This window comes from Amblyomma maculatum, chromosome 2 (genome assembly GCF_055883805.1).
Source record: "Amblyomma maculatum isolate TAMU_Amacu chromosome 2, ASM5588380v1, whole genome shotgun sequence".
In the NCBI taxonomy this organism is placed as follows: Eukaryota; Metazoa; Arthropoda; class Arachnida; order Ixodida; family Ixodidae; genus Amblyomma; species Amblyomma maculatum.
The window spans coordinates 74,951,850-74,964,031 of NC_139345.1; the positions used below are offsets into that span (position 1 = coordinate 74,951,850).

A 12,182-nucleotide genomic window follows, 5' to 3' on the forward strand; every position below is an offset into this window, starting at 1 on the left:
GACAGCATATAAAGAAGCTAACGAAACAAACTGTGGCACTAAAGGAAGCTAGAAATCACTTCATACAGACCACTCTACCTTGTATGCTCAGTGATAATCCTGAAAAATTCTGGTGCCTGGTTAGCCCTCCGTCAAAAACTGCTATTACGCTGACTGAATCTAGTGGAACTTCTGTCATTGCACCTGATTGCCTGTCCGTTTTCAATAGTGTGTTTTGCAAAAATTTTGTACTCTATAATGTTTCACTGCTATCAAATCCACCATCCTACAATTATTTGCCAATGGGTGCCATTGTTGTTGATAGTAGTTGTTGAGTCTTTAAAGGTATCTGCAAGTTTAAGCGTCAACCTTGTTCGCTGTTTGTTATTAGTTTTTTCAACAATCCATTGACACAGGTGATATGCCCGAAGACTGGAGAGTTTGGACGGTGTTACCATTTCATAAATCAGGTAGTACTGCTTCCCCATATACCGTATATTACAAGATTGTAAGTCGACCCCTTTTTAAAATTCGAAAATCCGAAGCAGGGGGGCCGACTTACAATCGAAACCAAAGCATGGCACTGTTAACAAGAACAAGACAAGAACCATATCAGAGAGGCTACGGCGAATTTGTTTGCTCTACGGCTTTCAATGCAACATTCAGTTACTGTGCGTGCTTCTCGGGAAGAATCTTTCTTCTTTAACTTTTACCACGCAGCACAAACTGCAGTTGCGGGAGTGTCGATAGTTTACGGAAGAACCGCTTTTCGAATTGCGGTGATGCTTCCTTTTTGCACGTCAGTCGCATCGAGTCATGTGACACGGAGGCACTTTTAGGGAGTTACGATGGTTAATGGAAGAGCCAACACTGATTAATCGTTGAGCTCGCACTCATTGAGTCATGTGACACGGAGGCACTTTTAAGGAGTGTCGATGGTTAATGGAAGAGCCAACACTGATTAATCGTTGAGCTCGTGCTCATTGCGCATTTGCACTTTTGACTTTACGATCGGCTACATGCTTTGTCCCGAGCACTCCAGTCCAAGAAGCATTCGGTGCTTGTTCCGTGCAGCGTTCAAGGAGGTGGCTATCATTTATGCCGAAGAAACAACTGCGCTGTGGGTTGCAAGCTCGAAGCTTTTTAACGGATTATGCGGGAGTGGCAGCGAGACAAAATTTTCAACTGTGATGCCAAGTGAAGAGGATTCCAAGGGATACAGTTGGTATGCTATCTAGAGCTGGAGGCCAAGCTTGCCGCGTATATCACCGAAATGCGCGATTTGAAGTGGAGACAAGTTGCACAGCCAGGCAATAAATTTTCGTTGTCGAGAGCATCCACCGTGGTATGTTTTTTCTTTTTTCTTTCCGGAACATGCGATTTGGGGGGTCGACTTACAATCGTGTAAATACGGTGACTACCGCCCAATATCGCTAACTAGCATTCCATGTAAAATCTTAGAGCACAATCTATCCTCTGAAATTTTCAATTTTCTTAAAACAAATACATTTTTCTTACGTGCACAACATGGCTTCCGAAAAATACTCTCCTGTGAAACACAGCTAATTAAGTTTACGCATAAGCTCCATCTAATTCTTGACCGCTGTTCGCTTGCCGATTGCATTTTCTTAGACTTTTCGAAGGGCTGAGACAAATTTGCCTCAAGCTTCTACTTTCAAAATTAGGGCAACTTAACCTTGATACCAAAATCCTAACGTTGCTTGAACACTTCCTTTGTCACCGTTCTCAGTTTGTAACTTGTAACGATCATAGTACTTCATCTAGTTGTTTAGTCCACTCTGGAGTGCCTCAAGGCTCTGTCTTGGGCCCTCTCTTTTTCCTAATCTAGGTATATTAACAACCTACCACAGCATGTCACCTATAACATTTACTTGTTTGCCGATGACTGTGTAGTGCTTCGAGAAATCACTAACGACCAGGATGTTAACACACTGCAGACCGATCTTAACATTATCATTGATTGGTGCAACCACTGGCTTATGACACTTAACAGCATGACACTTAACTTAACACTTAACATGTATCGCGTACTGAGTCACGCCTAGCAATCTATCATCTTGGTAATACTACGCTTGAGTTTGTAACATCCTACCATTACCTTGGAATACATATAACGTCGGATCTTACTTGGCCCCTTCATATTAATCGAATGCTCGGATACTTGAGACATAATTTTTATTCCACCTTCATGTCGTCAAAAATGCCTCTTTACAAAACGTGCAAAAGTTGCTACTGACACTGGTGTCACTGCATCTTTGCGATGTTGTGGAGTGAGGGAGGTGTATATGCTTACTGTGTGAGAACTTATTTTAAGTACTGAACCTTTGGAAGCCAGCAGGCATGGTTTTATGTCTACTTTTTCATCATCTCCTTATTACCATCGCATGCTGTAGTGCAAACTGGGTGATCATCATTTGCAGCCCTGCACCTCTTTAGGCGAGGCTAGTTGGGGCAGGCCTGTCAATGCAGCACTCAGGGTCCAGATATGAATTGCGAGGTGGCGTGCCTCTTTCTGCTTGTATTGTCTAATGACCGCATATAATTGTGCGTCCAGGAGTTCATGGTGCAGTGCGACCGGATGCTGTTCTGGCAGTGTGATGCCATCGTGAACTCCCTGGGCATGGTACACTCGGGTAGCTTTGGCCTCGTGTGTGAATTTCTGCCTTTGGGTTCCCTGGATGTCTACTTGCATCGGCACAAGTCTCAACTGCAAGCTGTCGACTTGGTGGAAGCAGCCAAAGGGCTTGCTCGGGCCCTCTGGTACCTGGTGAGCTCTAGACTTATTGAGCTTGGTACCACCGTGAAGTGTGTTGCCTGCAGTGTAACTTCATTTGCATTGACAACTGCCACATTTTTTATATCTGCATTTCTATAATATAGCATCTCTCCGACGGCTGGTATGGAAAACGTGCGAAGCTTTTAGGACTCGCAATACAGTCAAACCTGAATCTGTTGAACTTGGAAGGGATGGCAATATTGCTCTTATGTATCGATGATTCAATATATGAAGTGTGCCAAGAGATGAGCTTCTCTGTAACCACAGAAGTAGGGTAGCGGCGTGCTTCCTGCGGCAACATGCTGCCCACCAACATAATGCAGCGCACCGCTTGCCGCGAGTGTGCTGACCTTTCGAAGCATACGCGCACACACCCCCGCGCCGAGTGGCACCTCGCGTACTGGGCGCACCCTCGCATACCGCTTCATGGACTAGATCAGAGAATCGGAGCTTTTACTGCTCACGTCTTGCATTGTGGGACACAGGTGCTGTTGGATCTGGAGCTCGTATCAAAGCTGCAGAGTGTTTGGTGCTTTGGGAAAAACTATTGCCGATTGCAAGAGGTCTGATACTGTTACTACTGTTACTGGTACACCGTAAATGCAACAATAACTCAAAGTTGGGTACATTTGATTACTGCGTTGCTTTCCGCAGCAGAGCAGGCCATGTTAGAGCCACCGCAAATAATCAGCTAGGTTGGCTTTATAGCACAATGACTGGTGCACTGTGTCACATTTAGAACAAACACACCAAACTAAATCTGCCGTTTTCAAGTGGGCTTGACGTTAACTCTTTATGTGGTTTTACAGCATTTTGGCCTCCAGTAAGTGTCCAAGGACACTCAGCCTACCTTACTCCATGTGCACAAAGTTATCACAAGAGTGCAGTTAGGAAAAGCACTCTTCGCAGGGGCATGGTGCGCAGTTATCGAATGTTCCATTATTGAGAGTTCTATAAATGCAACCAACACGGCTAAACTTTTGCATAGAATCTTCAAGGGGACATTTGAACAGTTCGATAAAAGCAGTAATTCGATATATCCGGGTCCGACTGACTTCACATTTTGTGGGTATTGATAAATGGCTTTAGCAAAACTGCTGCAACATTTGGAATGGAAACCAATATATACCTGTTTGTCCCGTAAAGTGAAGAATTTCCACGTTTTGAGCATTTGAATAGCAGCGTTTAGTCATCTAATCCATCTTTAGGATGGAAACCCAATGATTTATATATTAGCTATGGAGGCAGATAATTTTCAATAGGAGTACCACAAAATGTACCAGGTATGAGGTGGCCAAATGCAAGCATTTCATAATTGCAGTGAGAGCTCGTTAATTGAAACTTGAATAATTCAAATTTTCAGACTATTTGAACTGTATTACTTGGTCTAACCATACTCTTTAGAATTCTGTGAATAAACAAAGGTCATTAATCCGAACGGGGGTCTGTTCCACCACGGATAATTCAAACTAAGTGCCATTGCACATGAGGGGTCTGGCGACCAACACATGGCCAGTTAAGCTCCCCTGTGGTAGAAGGGTGTAGTCGGGAAGCTGTGTTACTTCCAGAACAGGAAGAGAAGGTCAAAGTTGGTAAAACCATAGAGGAATGAGTATGGAATGGGTAAATATCAAAACTAGCGCCATGGCTGGTGTGGCAGCTGGGGTGTTGAGGGCATCTTCTGCTGGCTCCAAGTGACCTCTGAGATGAGCTAATGAGAAAACTCTGTATTTCTACTGTCATTAATTCGAGAGTATGCGTAATTCTAACTGTTAGCATGGTCCCGGCCAATGCGGCCAATGAGAAAACTCTTGGTAATTCTACTGTCATTAATTCGAGAGTATGCATAATTCTAACTGTTAGCAATGGTCCCGGCCAATGCGGGCAGATGGTATGGGTCTTGTGCCAGTTAATTAGGTGGCCTGCATCCAGTTATGACTGCCACGGTAGTAAGTGGTCATCATAATCCTCATCAAACCTAAACTGTGTGCTGTGCAGAGCTGTGGGCTGTGCTCAACAGGGACCTCTGATGTCTGTGCAGTGGCATATCCGACAAAAAACACATGGACATGTGTTTGATAATAGGCTGACTACTTAGCTTCAATTTCACTTTTACTGGCTTCGAGCCAGATCAGGGCAACGGCGGCTATTGGCTGCACATCAGCCAACCAACTGAACCAACCTGTGGGCTGTTTTGGACGTTGATTGGTGGCACTGCACAATTTCCTAGCTTACATGTACATAATTTTTCCACTGTGCCATGGCTGTGCACTCATCCAGTGCTGTTCACACGTAGTGCAGTAAAGCTGCTTCAAATGCACTGCAGCCTACTTGGAAAGGGGCATCACTGCTATTGTATAGCACCGTGAAGGATTTCCAAGCAGTTATGCTTTGACACTCCCAGCTGTGTGCACGCAGTAAATAAAGCAGTGATGGAAACGCTAACTAAAAAGCATGCAAGCATTGCTCAGTTGTTCTTGTCAGATCTTTCGACGTCATTCTGTAATTCAAACTTCAGATGACTCTAACTATTTTCCGGTCACTTGAAGTTGAAATTAATGGGTTCTTTCTGTATATCTTCTCTTGGCAGTAAAAAAAAGCTGGTAATTATTCCTTCTGTTCACAATGTGAAGAGTGCTGACACACGCACTTATATACTCTTTCTTAATGTTTGATGACATTTTAGTTTCACACTTGGTCCATTGCATGCCAGGTGTTCTAGAGGTTATCCCAAAGAGGTATTTTTGGCACTGAGTCAGCCATGTACAGAATATGGCGTCAGAGGGCAAAAGGACCTGCTGTTTGTAATTGGAAGTGAGTTTCGCATCTAAAGACAGATATGTTGTAGTAGTAATCACAAACTACCTTTTCCTAGCATTATTTAGACTGCTTTGAGGTCACACCACTTTGGGAGAGTTTAAATGTCTCTCTCCCTCTTTTTAGCAGTTTTATTATTTTTTTTTTATTGTTCATTCACAGGGTCTCTGGGTCTAGTGCCGGCATAATTTTTTTTAGCACTGTGGCACAATGAGTCACTTGCTCGTATCTAGATATTTTTTTTTCTTCTGAATAACATTGTGTGATTTCTGCCAACATTGTGCAGGAGGAACAAGGGTGCGTTCATGGGAAGATCAGATGCCGAAACATCCTCGTTTCTAAACATGAGGCCAATGCATTCTGTGTTAAACTCTCAGACCCTGGTCTGCTTTTCTACATGGATGATGAGTAAGTTTTGTCAGTTCTTTTCCACTGGATCAGCGTTGGATCGTAACCGATAATTACTAGCTCACTCATAACATCTCTTTTGCAGCATACATTGGATCCCACCAGAATTTCATCACAATTTGAATATGGCTAAATCATCAATCAAGGCAGATACATGGGCCTTTGGAACTACTCTTTGGGAAATATTCAGCTATGGGGAGCCACCAATGGCTGGAGTGCCAGTCACAGAGGTGAGATACCGTGGTGTTAGTGTCTGTAGTTGTGACTCCTTCAATTCAGTTATTTGTGTGTGATCTTTTTAAAAATACTTTATGCTACTGATTTCAATGTCTTAGCCCAAGATGCAATAGACAGATGCCGTATTGGGGACTGTATGTTTACAGTGCTCTGCGTACAACATCAACAAGCTGTGTGCATGCAGTGCCCATGCTAATGATTTTTGAGGGTTGATGAAACGACGACAAGAGGTGTGCGACAGTGCAGCATGTGTAAAAATATGCTTTGCTCTGTCGTATGGAAGAATGAACGTCATCTGCTGTTAGGCTATACGCTTGACCAAGTGACTACACTCAGCATATGGTAAGAGCAATACTATATCTTTGAAAATGTTGAAACCTGTTTCTGGAATTGCATTTCAGGCCTATGTCTTTGGTAGGAACACTTGCAATGCAGAATGCCATTTGTGCCACTTTTTTTCTTCTCTTTTTCATAAAAAGAAAGTATCATTCGCTTAAGGGTGTTGGGGCAAATTTTGTGGAACATTTATCATTTTGTGAGCCACACATGCTGTGATGTGACAGTCAGTGGTCATAATGACAACACTGAGATAGTGTGTGCTTCAGCTGCCTTCAAGCCGCCTCAAGTTGTTGAGTTTCACACAGTGGAGCATAGCTATATTTGTAAAGTACTCCCTGTAACATGTTTTGGTGAAGGGGCTGGGTACTTCAGCAAGTCTGTTTCTTCGACTAGTTGGTAGAGTTTGCCCATTTCGCTGAAGCCTGAAGTACAGAAAAGATGGGGACCTGAGAGAGACACAGGACACAGCGCTGACTTGCAACCGAATTTTATTTGGAGTATGGAAGAATAAATATAGAAGAAAGCACCTCAAAAATGAGAAATAAGAAGGGAACAGTCACATGCTCATGCTATGATCATCGAGGAATGCGAATTCCTTATTTGACGGATATACCGATGAAGTCTCAAAGCTCTCAGCTACATTCTTATGAACCGAACATGAAGTGTACTTGCCGGGGAAGCTGAGGACAAACTGCCGGAGTGACAGGCCAGCGCTATATTAGATAGAATGAAATGTGTGCATTGTCTTAGCGCAATGTATGCTATGTGGTGTGCATAAGGGCACACACAATGAGGCTCTGTGCTGCCACATTGTCACTCGTAATAAGCGTTAAGTCATCTTTCCAAGATTTTGCCCTTACCACATGTCCAGTGACTGACGCCACATACAAGATTGCACTACTTCATACCAAGTCCCTGTCTCCTTCACTCCCTTCTGAGAAGATAGTGCCTGTGGCCATCTAAAGCTACAGTTCTCTATTCACTCTCTATTTCGCCCACATACTAGAACAATGCTTTCTTGAGGGTAAGCTCTCTGACAAAGTGTGGCAATCAATGGTATTAGTGAAAATGTCACTGAGAGAGTGCATCTAGTACTGTAAGTAGCCTTCCAGTCTCAGGTTGTTGAGTTTAAATCTGCAGGACACGGTTCTTCGTGACACCTCTCCATAACATTGTTTCATACTTTCTTCACCGAGGTACATGCTAGAAGGAAGCCACAGAAAATGAAAAGGTTGATGGAATCTGTCTGAGTAAATCATAGCTGTTGCCGAGGCACTCAGGCTGTAAGGGATGCCATAGTTGAGGACTCCGGAAGTGTCGACACCTGGAGTTCTTTAACGTGCAGTGACATTGTACAGTACATGAGCACCTTGCTTCTCACCTCCATCAAAATGCGATTGTCGGGATTGGACCGGGTTCAGCAGTTGTGCGCCCTAACCACTGAGCCATCGCAGCGAGGCAACTGGAGCCATTGCAGACGCAGGTTTCATTTCCATGCTGCGGCTAGAAATTCTTGATTTGCTTATTCGTGGCCTTATGATGCTTTTACCAGATATCTAGTGACCATAAAAGCTGTTTTCTTGCCATACGAACATTATCGAAGAGTGCAAAAAGCATGAAATATACGAGGTCTGTTAGAAAAGTATCCGACCCTATTTATTTTTGCGAACTCTGATAGATATGAAACAAGCGCACTTGCATCAGCCGACCTTGAGCCTTCGTGCGCATGCGGTAATTTTTTCCCACCTGCCGATAGTGTCAGTTGCTGGGACGCAGCGTTTGAGTGAGGTAGTGCGCAGTGCTCTCGTCGTTTTTTTTATTTCAAGGAAAATGGCGGAGCGACTGGAGCAGGGCTACTGGATCAAATTTTGCGAGATACTGGACGACAGCCAAGTGGAAACCATTCGGAAGATTCAGACGGCTTTCGGTGACGATGCTATGGGCAGCACACAGATTAAGCAGTGGTACAACTGGTTTAAAGACGGCCGCACGTCAATGAAGAGTGAGCCCCGCTCCGGTTGACCAATTATGTGCTGAAATGACCAGGTTATTTCTGAAGTGAATGCTGTGGTGATGCGGGACCGTCGTGTGACTATTCGAGAAATTGCAGACGAGGTGGGCATTGGAATTCTTTCTGCACATACCATTATCACTGCAGATTCGACCATGAAGAGAGTTGCGGTGAAATTAGTGCCGAAGCTGCTCACGGTGGAGCAAAAGCAACTTCATGTTAAAGTCTCACGGGACATGCTGGATGCCACAAACAGTGATCCCAACTTCATGAACACCATAATCACTGATGACAAGTCTTGGGTGTACGGGTACGACCTAGAAACCAAATCCCATTTGTCACAGTGGAAGCATTCCACATCACCAAGACCAAAGAAGGTCCACCAAGTGCGCAGCAACGTCAGATTGATGTTGACTGCTTACTTTGACTCCCACAGTGTGGTACATCACGAGTAAGCACCACAGGGTCAAACAATCACCAAAGAGTCCTACAGGGATGTCCTCCATTGCTTACATGATGCTGTGCGGCACAAGAGACTGGAGCTGTGGTCAACAGGAATTGGCTTATCCATCACGACAATGCTCCTGCACATTCCTTGCACTTGATTCAGACTTTCTTGGTGAAAAACCATACTACTGTAGTTCAACAGGCTCCTTACTCTCCTGATATGGCCCCCTGGGACTTTGGCTGTTTCCTAAAATTAAGAAGCCATTGAAAGGAGTGTGATTTCAGACAGGAGAGGACATTATGGCTGCAATGACAGCTGAGCTCAACTCCATTCTGAAAGAGGCGTTCTCGGAATGCTTCCAACAATGGCAGCACCGCTGGTAGGAGTGTGTGGAGTCCCAAGGAGACTACATTGATGGTGATTAGGCTTCCAACGCTCCAGTTATGCCATATTTTTTTGCTTCGGCCAAAGGTCGGAGAGTTTTCTAACAGACCTCGTATGTCAATGCCATTCAAATACTCTGTCTTCAAAATGTGTTTGTTGCAACAACAGCCATGAGGCCACTAACATTTTGAAATTTATTTGGATTAACTAGAAGCTTGAATCGTACAAGTCCATACCAATGTGAGAGACTTTTACTATGTTTGATTAAGTACGTTCCACCAAAGCATAGTGCTAAAACAACAGTTTAATGGTTTTAGTCACATGTGCTGCTGCTTCTTTGGGAACTAGAGGTTGTTTATTGAGCCCGAATTTAAAAAATTATATAGAAAAAGTGAATAAATTCATTCCCTTTGTTACTGTAATCCTGGCAAGCACCACTTAACTTAGCATTGGTTAAATTAACATTAACTTTGAAAATAACCCTACTGCTTTAATTTGGATTTAGGTAGCGATGAGGTACCAGGAAGGGGAGAGATTGCCAATCCCTGCTGACACCCATGATGCGATCTGCCTGCTGATGCAAGAATGCTGGTCATTGGATCCAGACAGTCGGCCACAACCACAGACCATCATGCGGGACATCAACCAAATCTTTTACGAGGGTAATCATCTGAGCTCTTTGTTTTGTGTGACCTTGGTCACTAGCATGAAGGATTGTCAATGGGAATTCGCACTTAAAAGCTGGGGCTGTGTCATGTAGATTTTATTGTTTTTCGTTAGTGTGGCTGATATATATCGTTTTTTTGCAGGAGTGCTCTGAAGTAAGCTTTCCTTCAATATTTGTTCTACAACATGGCCTAAAGCAATGGCTTTCTATTTTGAATGTCCTGAACCCCTTGAACACCTATTTTGGTGACTGTGCAGTTCAGGGATAGGTCATGCTGCCAATTATAGCTGCTATTGGAGCTTGTTTTGTGGCTGTGCATTCTAGTGGGTTTTTTTTCAAGCCAACAAAAACTAGGCTCCACTGATCAGTAATAGCTTTAGGTTATGTGCAGGTGTCCTAGATGACTGAAAAAGATAGTCATCAACCCAAGCTATATGGAATTATCGCTTATATCGAAATGTCAGAATATCCTTCTTGAAAATCTCGTGCAAAAGTATCTCCACGTCGTTTGCGTTTGTCAAACTCCCGTTCAGATATCGAACTGTATGCCACAACCTTGCAATTGGCGATTCTCATACTGGCAATCCTACGATCACTTATCTCTGCGGGTGTGCGAACATTGATATTTGATAATGTGTATCGAATGCAAATATGGGAAAAAAAATGCCATTGAATGCCAAATGCCTTATCAGTAAAAAAAAATTAACCTTATCAGTAAAAAACAAATTTTAAAAATAGCAAACATTGTTTGCCTGGTTTATTTTAGAATTCACGTGGTATTTGCAAACAAAATTAAACTAGCATTGTGCAGAAGCATATACCGTACTGAAAATTCCGGTATACATTTATACATGATTCCACATATACACAAGCTGTATACGCATGCGCTGTCGGGAAGGCCCTCTTCGCAAAGCGACCTTGTCGTATTTTGAGGATGTTTCACTGCACAGTCAATGCGGTCAAGCATTGCAGTGAAGCCCACAGTGCAATGAAACTGTGGTGGTTTAGTAAATTTTTAGTATATTTGGCAATTTAAAAAAAAATTCTAACGAAAATTCGAAATATCAGTTTTCTTAATATGAATATGGAGCAGATAAAAAACCGTATTCGATTCGTTTTCAAAATTTTGAATATTCGCACACCCTAGCAAGTTATTGCCCTCGGAGCCAGGCTGACTGCATGGCCCAGCTGGCAGCGCTCATTTTGCTGCATTTGCATACCCATATTTGCCATATTGCCCTATTATTGCCATATTTATTGCCATGTTTTGTATATAGAATTATATAGATATAGTAGTACTATCAGAGTACCGTAAAAACCCACATAGAGTATGAGGCTTTTTTTCCCACTTTTATTGTGTCAGATTTCCGTCTCGCGTAATACTACGTATATGGATACAAGCAAATTTCAGCCTAAACTCACAGTTCCAGCCGCATTATTAATCAGTGCCATGAGAATCTGACTTCTAGCAAGAGGAGGTGCTATCTAGTGGTGGCATCGACTGACTGTTTCAGTGGTTTTGATCTCACCACACTGACCAACGATCCTTGCAACCACGGTGCCAGTGGCGCACACGTGAGCAGAAGTATGATGATCACAACTCTCATAATATAGGGATGGAGAAAGGATTACTCAGCCCATTGCACGGGCCTCTCCAGCCATGCTAGCCACGCCCCGCAGCCGAATCATGAATACTTCACTAGTATTTCCAAGGAGAACGTCAGGTGCACATTTCAAGAAATGCGGGATACCGAACGCGCTTTAAGGTACATAAAGAGAGTTTCTGCTAAAAGATGTCTCCAGCAAGGGACTCTCGGCAGACGATAAACATACTGGACAACAACAACTGCGAAAACCCTGAATCTAAGAACGCTTCCTGGATGCACATGCCACGCGTCTGCATTGCGGTGCTGACGCGAACAGGTGCGAATGTGGCACATGATGGCCGGCAGCTCGTGCGCTTCCATCCCATGTCCGAGCTGAAAGCAGCCTACTAGTTTTATAACTACCGGAGAACCATGTGGCTTCCATGGTTGTCGTTGCGAATGTGAGCTGCTCTTCTCCATCTGAGAATGTCGGCGCAAGAAGGGGAGCA

At 43.6% G+C, this 12,182-nt stretch overlaps 1 protein-coding gene and 1 pseudogene across 1 annotated transcript in view; both read left to right on the forward strand.

Annotated features, from left to right (window-relative positions):
* The window catches only part of LOC146199033 (tyrosine-protein kinase JAK2-like), a 63,689-nt gene that overhangs the window by 22,821 nt on the left and 28,686 nt on the right, over window positions 1-12,182 (forward strand). Inside the window, exons 10-13 of the mRNA XM_084594515.1 lie at window positions 2,555-2,767; window positions 5,880-6,001; window positions 6,087-6,231; window positions 9,926-10,082. Coding sequence (XP_084450641.1) covers window positions 2,555-2,767; window positions 5,880-6,001; window positions 6,087-6,231; window positions 9,926-10,082 — 637 coding nt within the window. The remainder of the gene's footprint in view (window positions 1-2,554; window positions 2,768-5,879; window positions 6,002-6,086; window positions 6,232-9,925; window positions 10,083-12,182) is intronic.
* LOC146199034 (protein GVQW3-like) lies at window positions 8,408-9,060 on the forward strand (annotated as a pseudogene).